Here is a 19,831-nt window from a genome sequence, read left to right on the forward strand (position 1 = left end):
GCGAGAAGGACGCCCATCTCCCGATTTGTGTCGAAAGATGTGCATCCTTCTTTTTCGTAAATAAGCATGATAGTAACATAGTAAATGACGGCAGATAAAGACCTGTATGGTCCATCCAGTCTGCCCAACAAGATAAAATCATTTTACATGGTATGTGATACTTTATATATATACCCGAGTTTGATTTGTCCTTGCCTTTCTCAGGGCACAGACCGTAGAAGTCTGCCCAGCACTGTTCTTGTACTAAAAGTTCTGAAGCTAACGTCGAAGCCCCTTAAAATTTACACTCCAGCCCATCCCTATCTATTCAGTCACGATCAGGACACAGACCGTAGAAGTCTGCCCATCACTGGTTTTGCATCCCAATTACTACTACTACTACTACTTAACGTTTCTAAAGCGCTACTAGGGTTACGCAGCGCTGTACAATTCAACATAGAAGGACAGTCCCTGCTCAACGAGCTTACAATCTAAAAGACAAGTGTACAGACAAAGTGGGGCAGTCTAGATTTCCAAAAGGTTAGGTGCTGAAGGCAGCATTGAAGAGGTGAGCTTTGAGCAAAGATTTGAAGATGGGTAGGGAGGGGGCTTACCAGTGTTGCCACCCAGTCTCCTTGTAAACAGGATTCCTTTGGGTTTATCCCACATGTTTGAATTCCATTACTGTTTTCATCTCCACCACCTCCCGCGGTATCCACCACTCTTTCCGTGCGGTGGGAGGGAGCCCTTTTATATTAGGTTATATCTGGGCTCAGTGTGTTGTCCTGTATATTTTATTTATTTATTTATTTGTCGCATTTGAATCCCACATTTTCCCACCTATTTGCACGTTCAATGTGGCTTACACTATGCCGTACTGGCGATCGCCATTCCGGAATGAGAAATAGAGAATATTATTACATTTAAAGTACAAGTTATAAAGAGTAAATATACAGTTCAATTCAGGCATTAAAAATCAAGGGGAAATGTAGAAGATTCAACAGTAATGATGTGAATAAAGTAAACAAATAAAAAGAGTTCAATATTAACGTGTTTCGTTAAAGTTTTGATGTGGAGGAGTGGCCTAGTGGTTAGGGTGGTGGACTTTGGTCCTGAAGAACTGAGTTCAATTCCCACTTCAGGCACAAGGCAGCTCCTTGTGACTCTGGGCAAGTCACTTAACCCTCCATTGCCTCATGTAAGCTGCATTGAGCCTGCCATGAGTGGGAAAGCATGGGGTACAAATGTAACAAAAATAAAATAGATACTATTGGAGATTCTACATGGAATGTTGCTATTCCACTAGCAACATTCCATATAGCACAGGCTTCTGCTTCTGTGAGTCTGACGTCCTGCACGCAGGACGTCAGACTCACAGAAACTGTGTGGCCACATTGGTGATCTGCAACTTCTACACTAGTGGAATAGCACGCGTTCCATGTAGAATCTCAAATAGTAGCAACAGTGGAGGAGTGGCCTGGTGGTGGACTTTGGTCCTGGGGAACTGAAGAACTGAGTTCAATTCCCACTTCAGGCACAGGCAGCTCCTTGTGGTTCTGGGCAAGTCACTTAACCCTCCATTGCCCCATGTAAGCTGCATTGAGCCTGCCATGAGTGAGAAAGCACACGGGGTACAAATGTAACAAAAAAAAAAGTTTTGATGTCTGGTCATTTATGAAGGATCCTTTAGGTAAGTCTCTTTGACTTTCCAGGTTATTTTCCCATAGTTTAAACATCTTACAGTGCACATGGATACATGCTGGCATACCAGCAGCAGCGGATAGAGATTAATGAAAGCTGTGATTGATAATACCAGCGTTTGCAAAAGATTCAGATATCTTTCTGCATCGCTCTAATGAGAAAACAGTGGTGCAAACTGGGCTAAAGCACACATCAGGCTTCCCACATTATGATCTATTTTGGCTTCTTTTACTAAGGGGCCCTTTGCCGAGGCCCCTTTTACCGCTACAGGGCGTAGCTATGTGGGCCTGAGGGGGCCTGGCCCCCGTAGATTTGGCCCTGGCCCCCTCCCGACGATCCCCTTGAACCCCCCCCCCTCCCACCACCAAGCCTCCCCCGCCATCGCCACCCATCCCACCGCTTCAAATACCTTGTTGTTTGCTGGCCCTGCCAGCCGAGAATCTAGTTCTTCGGTCCAGAGTAGCGCCTTCATTCAATGCAGTTCCTGGCGTGATCAGCTGTTTCTGACGCCGTACGTCACATACGGCGTCAGAAACAGCTGATCACGCCAGGAACTGCATTGAATGAAGGCGCTACTCCGGTGCCAAAGAGCTAGATTCTCTTTGGCGGGGCCAGCAAACAACAAGGTATTTGAAGCGGCGGGGCGGGTGGCGATGGCGGGGGAGGGTTGGTGGCGGGAGGGGGGTCAAGGGGATCATCTGGGGGATTCAAAGGGGGTCGGTGGGAGGGGGTGCAATGTGGCATCGGCGTCGGCTGGGGGTGTCGGCGGGAGGGGGGCTAAACAGTGCCCCCCCCCACCTAGGGCTGTGACCCCCACTCCTGGCAGGGTCTGGCTATGTCCCTGGTTGTACCTCTTCTGTAAAAAAAAAAAGGGCCCCTTAGTTTACTTGTATCTTTCCAGACCAGTCCTTAGTTTCGATGCGCTAGTTAGCAAAATCCTGTGAAAGTGAAAAGCGTTGGGTGCTCAGGATTTATTTTTAGGATGTTGATTTACTGTATATCCAAGAAGAAGGAGGAGATTTTGTAGCTATGGAAATCTCTCTCCAAATGCAATACCAAATATAACTATTTAAAAAAAAAGAAAACGCTGTCATTTCATCCCTCCGCTGGCCTTTCTCATGCTTTTTACCATTGCTCACAGATCACGCAATAAATAATCCTTGACAACTGTCCATCTCTTTCCCTGCTGTCCTTTCAGGGATGAAATCCAGTCAGCAGTGTAATTATATAATCAGGCAAAGTCCTCCACAGCTCATTCTGCACTGACCTTTATGACAAGGAGCTTAACTTTTGGAAGCTGGATCCATTTGTTTTTAGCCCATAAAACATCACCTACAAAGTGTTTATCGACTTTAATTTCCGTATAGTTATGTGGACAATCTAGATTACCTTACTACTTAATGTTAGTCTCTCAAGAGAAACTATGGGGCTCTCGTACTGCAGTGCTAGATCATTGTAACGTGCTATGCCCAGATGTAATGTGGCACCTTTTGGGGGTGTTCTCTCTAGCTTTTTTTGCAGGTCGTGCACTATTGCAGTATCTGCAGAGATTTAATATGGGAGCACCTAGCGCCTCCTTGTGTTAATTCTGCATTAGACAGTTACCCTCTAATTCTATAAAAGTCGCCAAAACATTTAGGTGCATACGTATGCACCATGTGTCTGGTACATGGCTGTACCTAAAGTTAGGCACAAGACCTACTACTACTACTACTACTACTATTTAGCATTTCTATAGCGCTACAAGGCATACGCAGCGCTGCACAAACATAGAAGAAAGACAGTCCCTGCTCAAAGAGCTTACAATCTAATAGACAAAAAATAAATAAAGTAAGCAAATCAAATCAATTAATGTGAACGGGAAGGAAGAGAGGAGGGTAGGTGGAGGCGAGTGGTTACAAGTAGTTAGGAGTCAAAAGCAATGTTAAAGAGGTGGGCTTTCAGTCTAGATTTAAAGGTGGCAAAGGGTGGGGCAAGACGTAGGGGCAATAAGCACTATTTTGTAAACCATGTCTAACTTTAAGCCTGGCTTAAAGAATAGCACTTTTTTGTGCCAATTTTTTCAGTGCCATATGTAGCATTCATCCCCTAGCACACAGTATGTATAATGCGCTAGCTGGCTAATGCTTCAGTGCCCATTCCCTGCTCGTGCCACGCCTCTTAACAAAAAAATCACTGAAAAATTAAGCAATGAACAGTTTAATGTGTGGAAACAGGGAAACCTCTGCAAGGCCCCTCAATGCGGGTGAGCAGTAGCCTGCTTTCATGCAGTAACCTAGCTTTAGGGGCTTAACACCCTTTGTAAAAGGTCCCTATCCCATTAAGGGGGAAAATTATCAAGTGGGCTACTGTCAAGACCCATAGCTTAGCCAGACCTCAAAGTGGGAGGGGGACAGAGTCCAAGGTGGGGGGGGGGCACATTTTGGTCACCACCCCACCCCCACCCCCCTCCGCCGCCCAGTGCCGCTGCTGTAACATCTTGGCTGGCGGGGGTCCCCAACCCCTGCCAGCTGAAGACTTCATCTAGCGCTGGTCCCCGGCGCCGCCACATTGCCTGCCCTGCTCTCTCTTCCCCTCACATCTGGCGTGCTCCTTTTAGTGAAACTGAGCATGCTCAATTTCAGTAAAAGGAGCGTGCCCGAAGTGAGGTGGTGCCGCCGCAGACCAGCACTGGACGAAGTCTTCAGCTGGCGGGGGTTGGGGACCTCTGCCAGTCAACCAGGGGCCCAGAGTAAATTTGGCCCCATGGCCCCACCTAGCTATGCCACTTGTCAAGATGTTAAACCCAGTTAATGAAACTAAGTCTAATTGCATATATTGGGACGTGCTAAAACAGCATGAGTTACTGGTAAAATAACATGTGTTAACATTAGCCCACATCAATAACTACACCTCTAAATGGGAAGCCTTAAGACTCAGAATTCAATAATTTCTATTATTTGAGTCCTTCGATTTAGACATGAACACCTCAGTATTGTTGAAATTTAAAATCACACATCCAGAAATGATGATGTTACAATAATTCCTCTCTCCTCCATCCCTAATAGGAAATACATTCTTCAAGCAACCTACCTAAATCCATACAGGGAATCATGGACACATGGATCCTGCAAATGGGTTTCCCTGTGGTAACAGTGGATACATCCAGTGGCAAAATCACCCAGAAACATTTTCTTCTTGATCCTGACTCAAAGGTTGACCGCCCATCAGATTTCAAGTGCGTCTTGTACATGAATACTGCTTTCTTACAAGTATTGATGGATAAATTATATCGAGGATTTCTCACATAATTTCCCCATTTCCTGTTTTTAAAAATCTGTAGCTGTATCTTCTTGTGTAGTAACTGCCTGTTTGGTGGATTTGGAGTGATGAACCAGTGAGGGACAGCTGTGTGAGAGCAATTTCTCACAGAGATGGAAAGTTCCATGGTCATAGCCACATAGAATAATATTCCAGCACTGAGCATTTTTGTGTTATACTTTTGGTAATGATGTAATTGTCTACTTTTACAGTTACTTATGGATTGTGCCAATCTCTTGGATGAAAAATGGAGTAGTACAACCCGGTTATCACTGGCTTCAGAATTCTGAAGGTATCTACTGCTTTTTTTTTTTTAATTGAGAAACAGTCAGGCTCATTTTCAAAAGAGAAAAATGTCCATAAAGTGGCATAAGTCTGCATTTGGACGTTTTTCTCACAAAAATGTCCAAATGTGGAGGAGTGGCCTAGTGGTTAGGGTGGTGGACATTGGTCCTGGGGAACTGAGGAACTGAGTTTGATTCCCACTTCAGGCACAGGCAGCTCCTTGTGACTCTGGGCAAGTCACTTAACCCTACATTGCCCCATGTAAGCCGCATTGAGCCTGCCATGAGTGGGAAAGCGCAGGGTACAAATGTAACAAAAATAAAATAGATACTATTGGAGATTCTACATGGAATGTTGCTACTATTGGAAATTCTACATGGAATGTTGCTATTCCACTAGCAACATTCCATGTAGAAGGCTGCGCAGGCTTCTGTTTCTGTGAGTCTGACGTCCTGCACATAGAAGCAGAAGCCTGCGCGGCCACATTGGTGATCTGCAAGGGCCGACTTCTACATGGAATGTTGCTAGTGGAATAGCAACATTCCATGTAGAATCTCAAATAGTAGCAACAGTGGAGGAGTTGCCTAGTGGTTAGGGTGGTGGACTTTGGTCCTGAGGAACTGAGTTTGATTCCCACTTCAGGCACAGGCAGCTCCTTGTGACTCTGGGCAAGTCACTTAACCCTCCATTGCCCCATGTAAGCCACATTGAGCCTGCCATGAGTGGGAAAGTGTGGGGTACAAATATAACAAAACAAAAATCAGTATTTTCGAAACCTATTTTTAGACGTTTTTTTCTGAAGTCCGTCAGAAGTGCGTCTAAATCTCAAGGGGATGTGCCAGGAGCGTATTCAAGGCGGGACTTGGGCGTTCCTAAGACTTAGACGCTTTTCAGCCATAATGGAACAAAACAAACCGTCCAGGACTAAAACTTAGACATCTTGAGCTAAACCTGTTTTTATTACGAGTAAGGCACAAAAAGGTGCCCTAAATAGCCAGATGACCACTGGAGGGAATCAGGAACGACCTCCCCTTATTCCCTCAGTGGTCACTAACCCCCTACCACCCCCAAAAAATATGATGAAAAACATTACTTACCAACCTCTATGCCAACCTCAGATACTCAGGTCCATTAGAGCAGCATGCACGTCCCCGGAGTAGTCTAGTGTTGGATGCAGTGCACTGCAAACAGGTGGACCCAGGCTCCTACCTTCCCCTACCTGTTACACATGTGGAGGAAACTGTGAGCCCTCCAAAACTCACCAGAAACCCACTGTACCCACATATAGGTGCCCCCTTCACCTGTAAGGGCTATGGTAGTGGTGTACAGTTGGGGGTAGTGGGTTTTAGGGGGCTCAGCACACAACATAAGAGAGCAATGGTGAGATGTGTACCTGGGAGCAGTTTATGAAGTCCACTGCAGTGCCCTCTAGGTGCCCTATTGCTGTCCTGGGATGTCAGGGGGACCAGTCTACTGAAAATGCTGGCTCCTCCTACATCCCAATGTTTTGATTTTGGACATTTTGCACTTGGACGTTTTTTTTTTTTTTTTCGAAAATGGACCAAAAAAACCAAACCGTCCAAATCACAAAACATCCAAAAAACAAAACATCTGTAGTATTTTTGAATAAAAAGGTAGAGATTTTTCTTTTTCGAAAATGACCTTCTTTCCTATTAGACGTCAGCTGTCATATTGGTGTACTCTAAACAAATAAGCTATCAGCATATGGATGTACAAAGAGGAACCGTCAGAACCCAAGGTTAAATTATTTTTACCCAGTGGCGTAGGAAGGGGGGGGGGGGACGGTGGGGCGGTCCGCCCCAGGTGCACGCGCTGGGGGGGGGGGGGTGTCGGCTCGCTGGTTCCCTGCTCTTTCTGCCCCAGAACAGGTTACTTCCTGTTCCGGGGCAGAGAAAGCAGGGAAGCAGCAGAGCTGACGCAGCTCCCAGTGATGTGCACTGGGGGCGGATTGGCCCTCCCGCCTGCCCCCCACTGAAAGGTAGGGTGCGTTTCGGGGGGGGGCGCTCCGGAGGGGGGGTGCTGTGCCCTGCACCCGGGGGGGGGGGTGCGCAGCGGCGACCCGCCCCGGGTGTCAGGCACCCTCGCTACGGCACTGTTTTTACCTCTGGGGGGTCTTGGAGGGTGAGGAGATTCTCGTTGGTGCTTGCGAGTGGGGGCCATGTGAGCTGCGGTCCTGCCACAGGTGCAGGTGCTCTGGAGCAGCAGACTTGTTTTTGGAAGTGCAGGAGGCTCGATTTTTTTGTAGGGGGGCAGCTTTAAGAAAGGCCCCAGTTCTGCCTGAGCTTCAGGACTGAGTTATGGGAACTCTTGTGGCTCCAATAACAAGTCTGCCGCTCTTGAGCGCCCGCACCCATGGTGAGACTGCTGCTCATACCCCAGGACCCCCCAGAAGTAAAAATAAAATAAATTTTAAAAGCAGTAAAAAGAAATCATAAGTGCTTGATATTGTTTCTATGTAGAAATATCTTTATTGTCATCATAAGGAAAAATAAAGGCATATAGCACAGCACTGAAATCCACAATACAGCACTGCAAATAACAAAGCAAGCTCTTGAGCAATGACAAAAACATTTTGAAAATAACCCTCTCCCCTTCACAGACCAATTGAAAACTCTCCAAACCCTCCCAACTAAAAGAATGCAAAATCAAGGAGGTTTACTGAAACAACTATAAACGTCACACGTTTGCTATTATTTTCAATAGTGTCTGTGAATGTTTGGGGTTACTCAATATGGCAGCAGGCTCCGCCCACTGGCTTTAGCCCACAGAATGGGCCAGATAGGCTCATATTACAACTCACAAACTGATTCCAACGTATAATGCCTATTAAAGCCCAAAATCTTATCTTTTAAATTTACTGAATATAATATGATATTAAAGTTGAAGGAAAAAGACCTCACCATGGAAGAACCTTACATTTGAACCACCATCACTGGTCAAAAAACCTTCATCTGTTTTCTAAATAAGTTTGTGGTCTCATTTTTCTATTTTTCAAATGAATTGTGTACTGTATGGGTTAGCCTGTACCTGTCATACACCTATCCTAAATTTGTTCGCATTTCCCTCAGCATTGGGACTTGCATCTTATTCCAGGACCTTTCTCCATGTTTTGTGAACTTGCTCAACATGCAGGAGTTTTGTGAACGTGTCTAGTAATACATGGGGGGAGCTATTTCAGTAACGTATCCTTAAGACAATAGAGATTCATGCTAGTTTGATGATATTTTTTCTGGAGGTCTATATGATGATGACTCTTTTGTCAAGGTTGTTTTCTGTTTACTCAATGAAGGGGTTCAGTTTATAACCCAGTACTTTTCCTTTCTCTCTTCTAACAGAGATCAATGATAATTTCAAAACATCTGATTGGGTCCTGGCCAACATCAATGTGGAAGGATATTATAGAGTTAATTATGATTCAGGGAATCGGAAAAAGCTTCTTCAGCAATTGCAGACCAATCACTTAGTAAGTTTCTAGATATGCAAATATCCTCTAAATTAATCCTTCCTTCCAGGTCTGCCTCAGCTCTAGGCTTGCAATGGGAACTGAGCATTGTAAGGGATCAGATGCCGCCCCCGATTACTCTTGTGTCTCAAGAAGAGCTTTTTTAAACAAGAAGACGCAGTTCAGACTACGTTCCCACTGTGCGTCTTCTTTTTTCTTTTCATTCATGATTAGTCTGCTTCTCATTTGGTGTTCTGAGTCAAACAGAGCCAGGGCTGGGATCTGTAGCTATGAGCTTTTTCCACAGCTACCTATGAATATTTTCCTATTGTACTTTAGACCAGCCATTGTAGCAGTGGTCCTTGGCAATCACACGCCCTCATTCCAGTCCTGGTTGACCTGAAAAAGACAGTTCTAAGCATATGATTTCTGTCTTATTTCCCAATGACCTCTGCTACTTAGCTTCTAAATTGGAAAAAAAAACACAATTGAGTTACATTAGTAAATCAAAAACCACAATAAGTAATGTATACGAAATATTGGCGATGTTTCCATGGAAGGTCAACATTTGCCCATCTAAAGTAAATCTTAGGAAAGTTCATGGAATCCATGAGCACTGTCTTATAACACATTTATTTTTTGCAGTTCTAAGATCACAATGTAATAAGAGAATCTTAGTGATTCCCAAGCCACTAGACATGCGATTTTCTTCTGCTCTTCTGCTCTCTGGTACACACTGTGCGAATAATATGGAGATGCCAAGTGCACTGTCTCTGCTCATGACCTCAGCAGAAAGTTTAATGTAATACGTTTTTCTGGTTCTCAGCCCGCTGCTCCAGCACATGGGGTCCCTGGAGTCACCACAAAGCTTTTTTTTTAATGGAATTGCTGTACCGAGGATGGAGAGCAAAAGAGATGGAACCATGTTATTCATAGTGAACCATATTGCTTCAGATTTTAGGGGGTTAAGTTTCCTCCTGAACCAAGAAAGCTATTGAGCTATTGTGCCCAGTCACAAATTGAGGGTGCAGAAATCGGGGGAATTTGCTTCTGTGTAGAAGAACCCCATTACCCAAAAGTTCTGAATGAGGGTCACCAAAACACATTAAAAACAAACCAATTAAGCATGATAGGGACTAGAAGTGATTCCTTGGGGGATGCCATATGTCAGGAAATGAGAGGAGGTCAAGGTTGACATCCACTCCATCTAGAAGGAACGATTTTCTAAGAAGGATTTACATATATATAGCTCCCACACAAAAAAGAGAGAGCACAGGAGAATAGACCAAATCAGGCCGTTACGTGTGTGGATTGCTTTTCTTTCCAGAACTTCTCTCTCTTCCACCTGAGAGGGCTGATTCCAGGCTCACGCTGAAGCAGATATATAACTAATTCTTTTTTAATATTTTCCAAGTCTTTCATTACTTCAAGGTTTATATATTTATTTGTTTTGTGCTTTTTAGGTCATTCCAGTCATGAATCGAGCTCAAATCATTAGTGATGCCTTTAGTTTAGCAAGGTAGGTGCATCTTTTAAAATAACTAATGCTGAATTTCACTCCTTATCCAAGTGAGTTTTTGTTTTTCCTCCACCTTGGTTCTCTATCTTCCAGAATAGATGAACATACAGGGTTCCACACAAACCAAAACTGAATACTGGCCCTCTACCTCCCCCCTTGTCTTGCATCCAATCTTTGTGATAATCCAGTTAGACAGCAAAGTGTCTAGTAGCGCTTTAGAAATGATAAGTAGTAGTACTACTACTACTAATAACATTTGTATAGCGCTACCAGGCGTTCGTAGCGCTGAACATGAGACACATAGAGACAGTCCCTGCTCAAAGAGCTTACAATCTAGGTAAAACAGACAGACAAGACATTTACGGGCAAGGAAATTACTGGTAAAGAGGAACAGGAGAGAAGGAGGGCAAATGAGTAGCGGTTAGGAGCCAAAGGCAGTAGTGAAAAGGTGGGTTTTCAGCATAGACTTAAAAACAGGTAGAGATGGAGCTAGATGTATGGGCTCAGGAAGTCGGTTCTCTGCAAGAGGGTTCTGGCTGATGTCATCACTTCCTATCTGGTAGTATTTACGGAAGTTCCTGACTCCCTGCCAGTGCCTTTGCAACAGGTCTCCTAAAGTCGTCTAGTGTGTGTTGCAGCCTTGTTCCAGTTTGTGTCCTGTTCCTATCCATGTATTGTTCTAGTCCTGCTGATGCTCCATGTTCCAGCCTTGTTCCTGCCCTGCTTTCTTCCTTGTTCTAACCCTATCTTCCAACTCCTGCCCTGACTCCAAGGTCCAGCCCTGACCTCAAGCTCCAGTCCAGTCTTCAAGCTCCAGCCTTGTCTTTATTCTAGCCTTGCCAGGGTGTCTCACCATTTCCAATTAGAGCCTAGCCAGCTCTCCTGTTGGCTAGGTAGTGTCAACTCAGCTGCAGCCCAGGGGCTCACCCCGTCATGACACATTACTTCCAATTTTAATGACTTACATTAGTATTCTATATATGAAATCTTGGTGCCAAGATGCTGTTTATAGAATCGGCGCTAAGCAAATGGTACTGGGGCACCTAAACTGAGGTGCCAACCATTGTTGCCAGGGTTGCGGTATTCCCGCAACACTGGGCGGGTTTTCTGTGAGCAGCTGCGGAAAATTTTCGGTGGCTGCGGGGTGCGGGTTTGGGCTTTTTTCCTGCGGCCGCTGTGCGCTTTTTTTCCGGGGCTTCTATTGGTCCAATTTGGTCCAATAGAAGCTTTCCCGGGGCTTCTATTGGACCGATGTGGTCCAATAGAAGCTTTTCAGGGGCGTGGTTGACGTCAGGGGCGGGGTTAACGATGTCAGGGGTGACATCAGGGGGCGGGGTTAATGATGTGGGAGGTGGGGTTGGTGACGTGGGAGGCGGGGTTGGTGACGTGGGAGGTTGGGTTGGTGACGTGGGAGGCGGGGTTCGACTTTGGGCATTTTTTGGGCGGGTTTAGGGCTGATTTTGGGCTGGGAAAATTTTTCCCATCTGGCAACCTTGGTGCCAACTTATAGAATAGCTCCACATTTATATAGATGTACCTTCAGATAAAAGGACCAAAAGAATGATCAAGAAGGGATGCAAAATCTTCTCTCGGAACACTGTAAAGATGCTTGTTTCTCCTTCCCGTTCTTTAACCTCACAGACTAGAGTATCAGTTTTCACTGTGGAGTCTTTCTGTGTCTCCACAAGTTCCTTCGATTCTTCTTCTGTATCATTTTGTATCTGTAAGACTCAATACTTTCCCTCTCTCCTTTTGTGACTTTCACGGAGGATGGTCTGGCCAATCACCCATCCAGCCCTGACTGAGTGATTCTTCATTGTTGAGTGTGTTTGGGAATTCACGCCTTCCATCCCAATTTTAGTGATCTGGGAACTTGTATTTCCAGCCCTGACTTCCTTACTCCAATGAATCTAGGAATTTCACTTCCCACCTTTGTGTTAACTTTTTCTCCCCAAAACTACCGGACTAGGTTACCAGGGCACCACTCCAGCAGCACATGCTCTCTTCAAGGCTACCTAGAACCAGAGAGATAGGATCAGAAAGACAGATAACTAGGTTCAGTAAATGGCGTCCAAATTTGGGCACCGAAAAAAATGAGCACTGCATCTATAAATGATGCTCCAAGTTGGGCACTGTTTCTAGAATAGCACTTAGTGTCAAAATCCATGCTGAATTTTGGGTGTGAGGTTTTACACCAACTGAGTCCTCATGTAAATCCCTGTGCCTCAATTAGGCACGGAACAACCAGATTATTATTATTATTATTTATGGCATTTATAGCCTATAATAGTACACGCATCTTTAGTTAACACCCCTGACTTGCCCATGCCCCCTTTTCAGTTGCGCACTAAAAAAATGTATGTGCGCATCTTTATAGAATACTGTCTAGCAAGATGTGCATGCAAATTCATATTGTTGCCAATTAGTGTCAATAATTGATTATTAACACTCAATTATTGGTGCTAATTGGCTCATTATTCAATTAAATTGCATGAGCAGATATGCCCAAATTTTCACATGCAATTTTGAGCAACATTTATAGAATTTGGGGGATAGCTCCTCATCCTAGGGGCTTGTATACTACATTCTTACATTACTCTGTGGCCATATCCTCTGGGATATATCACAGTTTATTCTGCTCCCAGCCTACAGATACTGTTGGGAATCAGATACCATTCACTTTAGTCAGGCACATCTCTCCCCTTTGCAAAACAGGCTGCCATTAATCAACCCAGGAACCTCACTTGAATTACCAGGGAGGGGGAAAATGGCAGCATGTCTATCTGCAGAAGATACAGGACAAGGCATGTTGGTTCTAGACCTGATAAGTTTAATATTCTAACTTTCCAAAATCATACCCGTGGATTTATTTGGGGTTGGGGTGGGGTGTGGGTGGGATGGATTGTAAAAAATGATTTTCTTATCATGATGTGCTTATATCAGTAAAGTAAGAGCTAAATCCTCTACCATTTAGCTCTGTCTGAGAGGTTAGTTAATGGGCTTTAGCAACTCATCCAGCATAAGCAACTGGAAAACTAATTTAGCGGCCAATTAATAAACCAGGCAATGGGCTAGAAGCCTATTATATCTGTAGGAAAAGTGTCCTTCAGTGTCGAAGTAAAAACATCTGCCATTACAGAAGTGACTTCCAATTGCAGATGATGATGAGGGGGTCAGTTCTGGAAGAAGCCCCTTCCTCTCCAGTGACTGGTGAGGTCTAGCAAGGAAACCTGAGTCACACCTGCTCAGGTATCTGGTTACAAGGGTCTTTAAATAGAGAAAAAAGGTGGGAATCCTAGATGTTTTGATTCGTATCTATTTTATTTTAGGGCTAAATATATAAATACAACAGCTGCGTTGGAGACCACTAAATTTCTTATTAATGACACAGAGTACATGCCCTGGCAAACTGCTGTGGCTAGCTTGGATTACTTCAAACTGATGTTTGACCGCACTGATGTTTATGGATCAATGAAGGTAGGATGGCTTATCCTGTTATTGTTTGTTTATTTATTTAAGAACTTATATACTGCTCAATCTACCATTATGAGTGTTATGATTCACATGAATTATTATGTGTACCTCATTGGCACTGACATTGACATTATGATTGTATGTTATGATTCATATCAGGGCCCACCCAATTAGGGCTCAAGCCCACCCAACAGCAGCACACGTATTAGCAGTAGCAGGTGGGGATCCCAAGCTCCGCCAGCAGAAGACTTCCCCCTGATGGTAATGAAAACGCTACTCTCCACGATACGGGCACCTGCACATGCTCAGTTTTCAGTACATGCCTGCTGCAGACTGCCAAGGTGGAAAGAAGCGTTTTCCCGCCAGCTGAAATTTTCTTTTTTTGTGGTGGCTGGGTGGGGGGAGAACAATTGGTGCCCACCCACTTCTTGCCTAGGCCCACCCAAAATCTGTTGTCTGGCTACGCCCCTGATTCATATGTAAGAAAGGCAGCTTAGCTTATCTTGTTATAGATATGTTATGATTCATAGGAGCTATTATAGTTATGTGTATGATGTGATTCACACATGAACTATTATGGACACATTATTCATATACCCATAAAGTCAAGGAGAAAATTACACTTTTTCAGACTAGATCAGCACAGAGAGGGTCCAAAGTACAGAACAAAGTTCAAACTGGAAAAAAAAATGAAGAACCGAGAGCCTTCAAAAAAGGGACACAGTTCCTTTCATTGTATGACTTGAATATCAAACTTACATAAAATGACCCGACACGGGCCATGTTTTGGCTCACAGTGCCTGCATCAGGGATCAAAAATGTAACAGTACCAAAGTGATGGGATGTGCCGAGAACAAACTTTCTCCCTCGCACCTACCAATTTTTTAGGCGTCATATTTAGAATGTCCTCTAAACCGCTAGAGACACCCATAGGAATATATGGGTGTCTCTAGCATTTAGCATGCTCTAAAACGTAGCGCCAACTAACTGAGGTTCTATAATACTGACAGTTACACACACAACTGCAACATTTAGTCATGGACTTTTATACCAGACATTGACATGGTGTAAGTGACTCCACCTAAATGTTTGCACGTAAATACTGACTTAAGCTAACATTCTCTAACGGCAATTAGGCGCGTAATTGCTGATATAGAATTTACACTTATCCCCTAATTGTACAAAAGTTGCCACAAATGCATGCACAAATGTGGGAGTGCGCTCAATTTGTGCACGCAATTTAATTGATTAACAAGCCAATTAGTGCCAGTGCTTGGCTCTTTTACAAACAATTATTGGTGCTAATTGAAAACAATTAACATGATCCGTGTCTAAATTTTTACATGTCCCAGAAAAGGAGGCGCAGAAATGGGAGGGTCATGGGTGTTTCAGGGCAGAGCGTGGGCATGGATTTGAGTCATGCACACAATTATAGAATAAAGGGGTTCCGCATGTAAATTTTAAGTGGGGCATTTGCACCACATTTTCATTGGTGCAAATGGATGTGCCTAAACTTACGCATGACCCCTGTGCTTAAGCGCTATTCTATAAACTACACCTAACTTTAGGTGTGGCTTATAGAATAGTGCTTAAGCAGGTTTTTTCCAACGCTGACTTTTTTTTTTAGGCACGATTTATAGAATTCACATCTTTGTACACAGCGTCCCAGCAACAAAATATAGGTGGCCTGTACTGGATTACCGTCCATGCACACATACTCCTGAGTTCTAAAATTCACACAGAAAGAGTAATAAATTTAATTTTATGTAGTGCTTTGGACAGCTGGTCTGGGGATGTGATATAATTCTGTTTTTTAAAATAAATATATCATATATATATATATTTTTTAATCTATGAAACAGAAATATATGAAAAAACAAGTCTCCGCCTTGTTCCAGCATTTTAAAGAAATGACAGACAACTGGACCACTCGCCCCAGTGGATTGATGGAGCAGTAAGTATCCAAGATAAAATGCTTCTTGTTTCACTTCTCGGTGCCTTGTAAAACTGGTTCTATGGATGAGGGAGTGTCTCAAAGGAAACAAAAGAGTTGATTCCAGTGCCGTAGCGAGGGCTAACGGCACCCGGGGCGAGTCGCAGCTGCGCACAAACCCCCCGGGTGCAGCACGGCGCGACCCCCCTCTGCGGCGCATCCCCCCGGACCGCATTGTTACCTGCGGGAGGGCCAATCCGCCCCGAGTGCACGTCACTCAGAGCTGCGTCGGCCCCGCTGGTTCCCTGCTCTCTCTGCCCCGGAACAGGAAGTAACCTGTTCCGGGGCAGAGAGAGCAGGGAACCAGCGGGGCCGGCACCCCCGAGCGCTGCACCCGGGGCGGACCGCCCCTCCCGCCCCCCCTTCCTACGCCACTGGTTGATCCCCTGAAAAAAATTGTTAGATATATCTTATTCATCACTCAGCTGGCTTTCCATACAAATTGTAGCTCCAGTGCAGATAGATGTCCATGAGCAGCAAGCTCTCACATCTTCCTTAGCTCCTCAATAGCGACGGCTATATCCAAACTAGTCAGAGAGCTTCACTGCTTCTGGGTAGTGGGTGTTTTGGTTCCTTTGAGACATAGGTGAACAGTTGGTTCTCTATTTATCGATTTGTACAGATTGGAACCATGTTGGACTATGAGAAGCGATTATTGTTATTGGTGTTGAGCCATTCATGCAGTGTTGACAAATTGGAGATTACGATAAGATTGTTCTGATTGAGGGGCATTTCTAAGAGGACTATATTGGGGTGTTTTTTGTGACACTTCATAGAATATGTAATTTCCATATGGTTGAGTGTAGTTATGAATGTTTTGAATGAATGATTTTAGAAGTTATGTTGCATACTTTTGCACATGTTTTTTTGAAAATAAATCTTTATTAATATATTTTTTGGAAAAGATTAGAACATTTATTTTTAAGTAGTTAACATTTAGTTTCAACAGTTTTTTTTTATTAATGACAGCACAGAAACTGCACATGCACAATGTAAAAGCATTAACTGTCAAACAGAATCAACTACCTTCAACAAATACAATCCGATATATACCGTCATCAATCTTTTAACTTTTATCCCCCCACACCCCACTATATTATAACATTTAAACCACATTTCCTTTTGATAACTTGGTGTCCAACTTTTATGTTGTGTCGAAAGTTGCACAATAAAGCTTCATCAAAGTCTGAATCTACCAATTAAAGTAATGTCTAGTACTTCATCTACTTTTAACACTTTATCCCTCCCCCTATTCTCCCCACACCCCCTCTCAAGTCCCCCCCCCCCATCCCAAGGACCAACCACTACCCAGGGAGAGGCATTAAAGATCTCTTATACGGTCTGTGCCAGAGCCTGTGGTGGGAAGCGGGACTGGTGGTTGGGAGGCGGATGGACCGTGCAGGTCTTTTTCTGCCGTCATCTACTATGTTACTATGTTACTTAGGACCCCAATTTAAGATTACAACAGGTTAAGAAGTAAATTTCGCCCGCGAGGGCTCAGTCCCTGTATGTACTGACTCCAAACTTGCATAAAACATTTTTTCCGTTTCGGGGCCCCCTTCGCCTCCCTGGCTTCCCACGTTGCCAATATATGCACCTGGTTCCTCCATTGCCAGTACGCAGGTGGTTCTGGGGCTATCCAGTTCTGTAAAATACACTTTCGGGCCACCAGACATACCTTGCGACACCATATCCTAGCTCCCTCGGCCAGTGTCTTGAATGCTAATTGTGTGTCTAGCACAAAATGATCCCAAGTCCCACCCACTGGTGTCTTTAGGGTTCTAGTCATATAAGTAGTTAAAATTTAATGCCAAGAAGTGCAGAGTGATGTACTTGGGGTGCAGAAATCCAAAGGAGATGTACCAGATAGGAGGAGAGAGATTGATAAGCCCAGCTCTGGAGAGGAACCTTAGGGTGATGGTGTCTGAGAATCTCAGGATGACGAAATAATGTGACAAGGTGGTAGCCACAGCCAGAAGGATGCTAGGCTGCATAGAAAGGGGTATAACCAGCAGAAGAAAGGAGATGTTGATGCCCCTGTAAAAAAAAAAAAAAAAAAATTTTGGGACACAATAAATTTATTATATTCATATGAGATTTTTATGTGAAAAATACAAAAAATTGGTTCATTGTCACGATTATTTAAGATCAATATATGTCTATTATAAATGTATAAATTAAATTACTATATTCATATGAGATTTTGATGTAAAAAATACACAAAAATTGGTTCATTGTCATGATTATTTAAGACTAACATATGTTTACCATAAATGCATAAATTTTCTTTATATATATATATATTATCCTTTATATTTTTATTCATTTTTTGTATACAGATACATTATTTTTATAAATTAATGTACTGTTCAAAACATTATCCATGTGGTTCAATAATTCATAATTTTTAATAACTCATAATTGTTTTAAATTTAAAAAAAAAAACAATGTTTATTTTTACTAATCGATGTATTGTTCAAAGCATTTTCCATGTGTTTTAACAATCCACATTTTTTAATAATTCAAAATAATTTAAAAAAAAAAACCCGTTTAAAATATCACATATATGGTTGTCTTTCAACATTCAAATGTTATGTTACCAGAATGAGTCACAGATAATTTTCTGTCTGTTTGTTTATTCATTTATGCTACACATTAAGCCAATGTTTTTTTGCTTTATTTATTATATTCATGTTTATGTTATATCTGTAATAATATTCTCCATTTGTTTTACTGTTCAACTTAGGTTGCAAAGACCCCTGAGGCAGGCCTTAGGGCCGAAACACGGCCGTGTCGGGTCCATTTCGTGTATAATTTATTAAATAATTTTTTCATGTGAATAAATACATATTTTTTGGTATCCTCATCCATTCTCCTCACTTTTTGTTTTGGATGCCCCTGTACAAGTCATTAATGAAGCCCCACTTGGAATATTGTGTTCAGTTTTGGAGGCCTTATCTTGCTAAGGATGTGAAAAGACTTGAAGAGGTTTAGAGAAAAGCAACGAAAATGGTAGGGGGTTTGTGTCACAAGACGTATGAGGAGAGATTTAAGGAACTGAATATTTATACCCTGGATGAAAGGAGAGACAGGGGTGATGTGATACAGACATTCAAATATTTGAATGGTATAAATCTACAAACAAACCTTTTCCAGAGATGGGAAGGTGGTAGAACTAGAGAACACAGTGGCGTACCAAGGGGGGGTGGTGGGGGCGGTCCGCCCCGGGTGCACGCCGCTGGGGGGGTGCCGCGGCGTGCGCCTGTGGGCTCCGACTTCGCTAACTTTGCTCGTTCGCTGCAGCTCCCTGTGCCCCGGAACAGGTTACTTCCTGTTCCGGGGCAGAGGGAGCTGCAGCGAACGAGCGAAGCTAGCGAAGTCGGAGACCACAGGTGTGCGCCGTGGCACCCCCCCCAGCGGCGTGCACCCAGGGGGGTGTCATTTCACCGGGGGGGGGGGGAGGTGTCATTTCGCAGGCGGGGGACGCGCTGCACCTGGGGGGGGGCATCGGCGATCCGCCCCGGGTGCCATCCAGGTTAGGAATGCCACTGAGAGAACATGAATTGAGATTGCAGGGGGGGATGACTCAGGTATAATATCAGGAAGTACTTTTTCACGGAGAGGGTGGTAGATACCTGGAATGCCCTCCCGCTGGAGGTGGTGGAGATGAAATTGGTAACAGAATTAAAAAAATGCATGGGATAAACACAAAGGAATCCTGTATAGAAGTCACGGAACCAAACAAGGTTAGCGGAGATTAGATGGCAGCACCACTAATTGAGAAGCAAAGCCAATGTTGGGCAGACTTCTACGATCTGTGCCCTGATCATGGCTGGACAGATTGAGCTTCAGTAGCAGGAGAACAAAGTCAGTACTGGTCAGACGTCTACAGTCTATGCCCTGAAAATGACAAGGACAAATCACGATCAAGTATACATATAGTCTGGGTTCCTCTTTGCTATATGCATCACTTTGTACATGCTCACATTAAATGCCATCTTCTGTTTGGATTTCCAGTCCCCCATTCTCATGAGGTCTTTTTGCAATTTTTCACAATCCTCTTGTGATTTAACCACTTTGAAACTTTTTGTCATCAGCAAACTTAAGCACCTCACTC

The 19,831-nt window shown here is 43.8% G+C and overlaps 1 protein-coding gene across 5 annotated transcripts in view; it reads left to right on the forward strand.

Annotated features, from left to right (window-relative positions):
- LOC115459871 (aminopeptidase Ey-like) overlaps positions 1-19,831 on the forward strand; it is a 188,222-nt gene that overhangs the window by 144,325 nt on the left and 24,066 nt on the right. For all 5 annotated transcript variants that reach the window (XM_030189679.1, XM_030189678.1, XM_030189681.1 and 2 more), the window contains 6 exons: positions 4,728-4,897; positions 5,193-5,272; positions 8,622-8,749; positions 10,192-10,247; positions 13,577-13,724; positions 15,584-15,675. In XM_030189679.1, coding sequence (XP_030045539.1) covers positions 4,728-4,897; positions 5,193-5,272; positions 8,622-8,749; positions 10,192-10,247; positions 13,577-13,724; positions 15,584-15,675 — 674 coding nt within the window. The remainder of the gene's footprint in view (positions 1-4,727; positions 4,898-5,192; positions 5,273-8,621; positions 8,750-10,191; positions 10,248-13,576; positions 13,725-15,583; positions 15,676-19,831) is intronic.

The sequence above is a fragment of the Microcaecilia unicolor genome, chromosome 1 (assembly GCF_901765095.1).
Source record: "Microcaecilia unicolor chromosome 1, aMicUni1.1, whole genome shotgun sequence".
NCBI classification, from domain to species: Eukaryota; Metazoa; Chordata; class Amphibia; order Gymnophiona; family Siphonopidae; genus Microcaecilia; species Microcaecilia unicolor.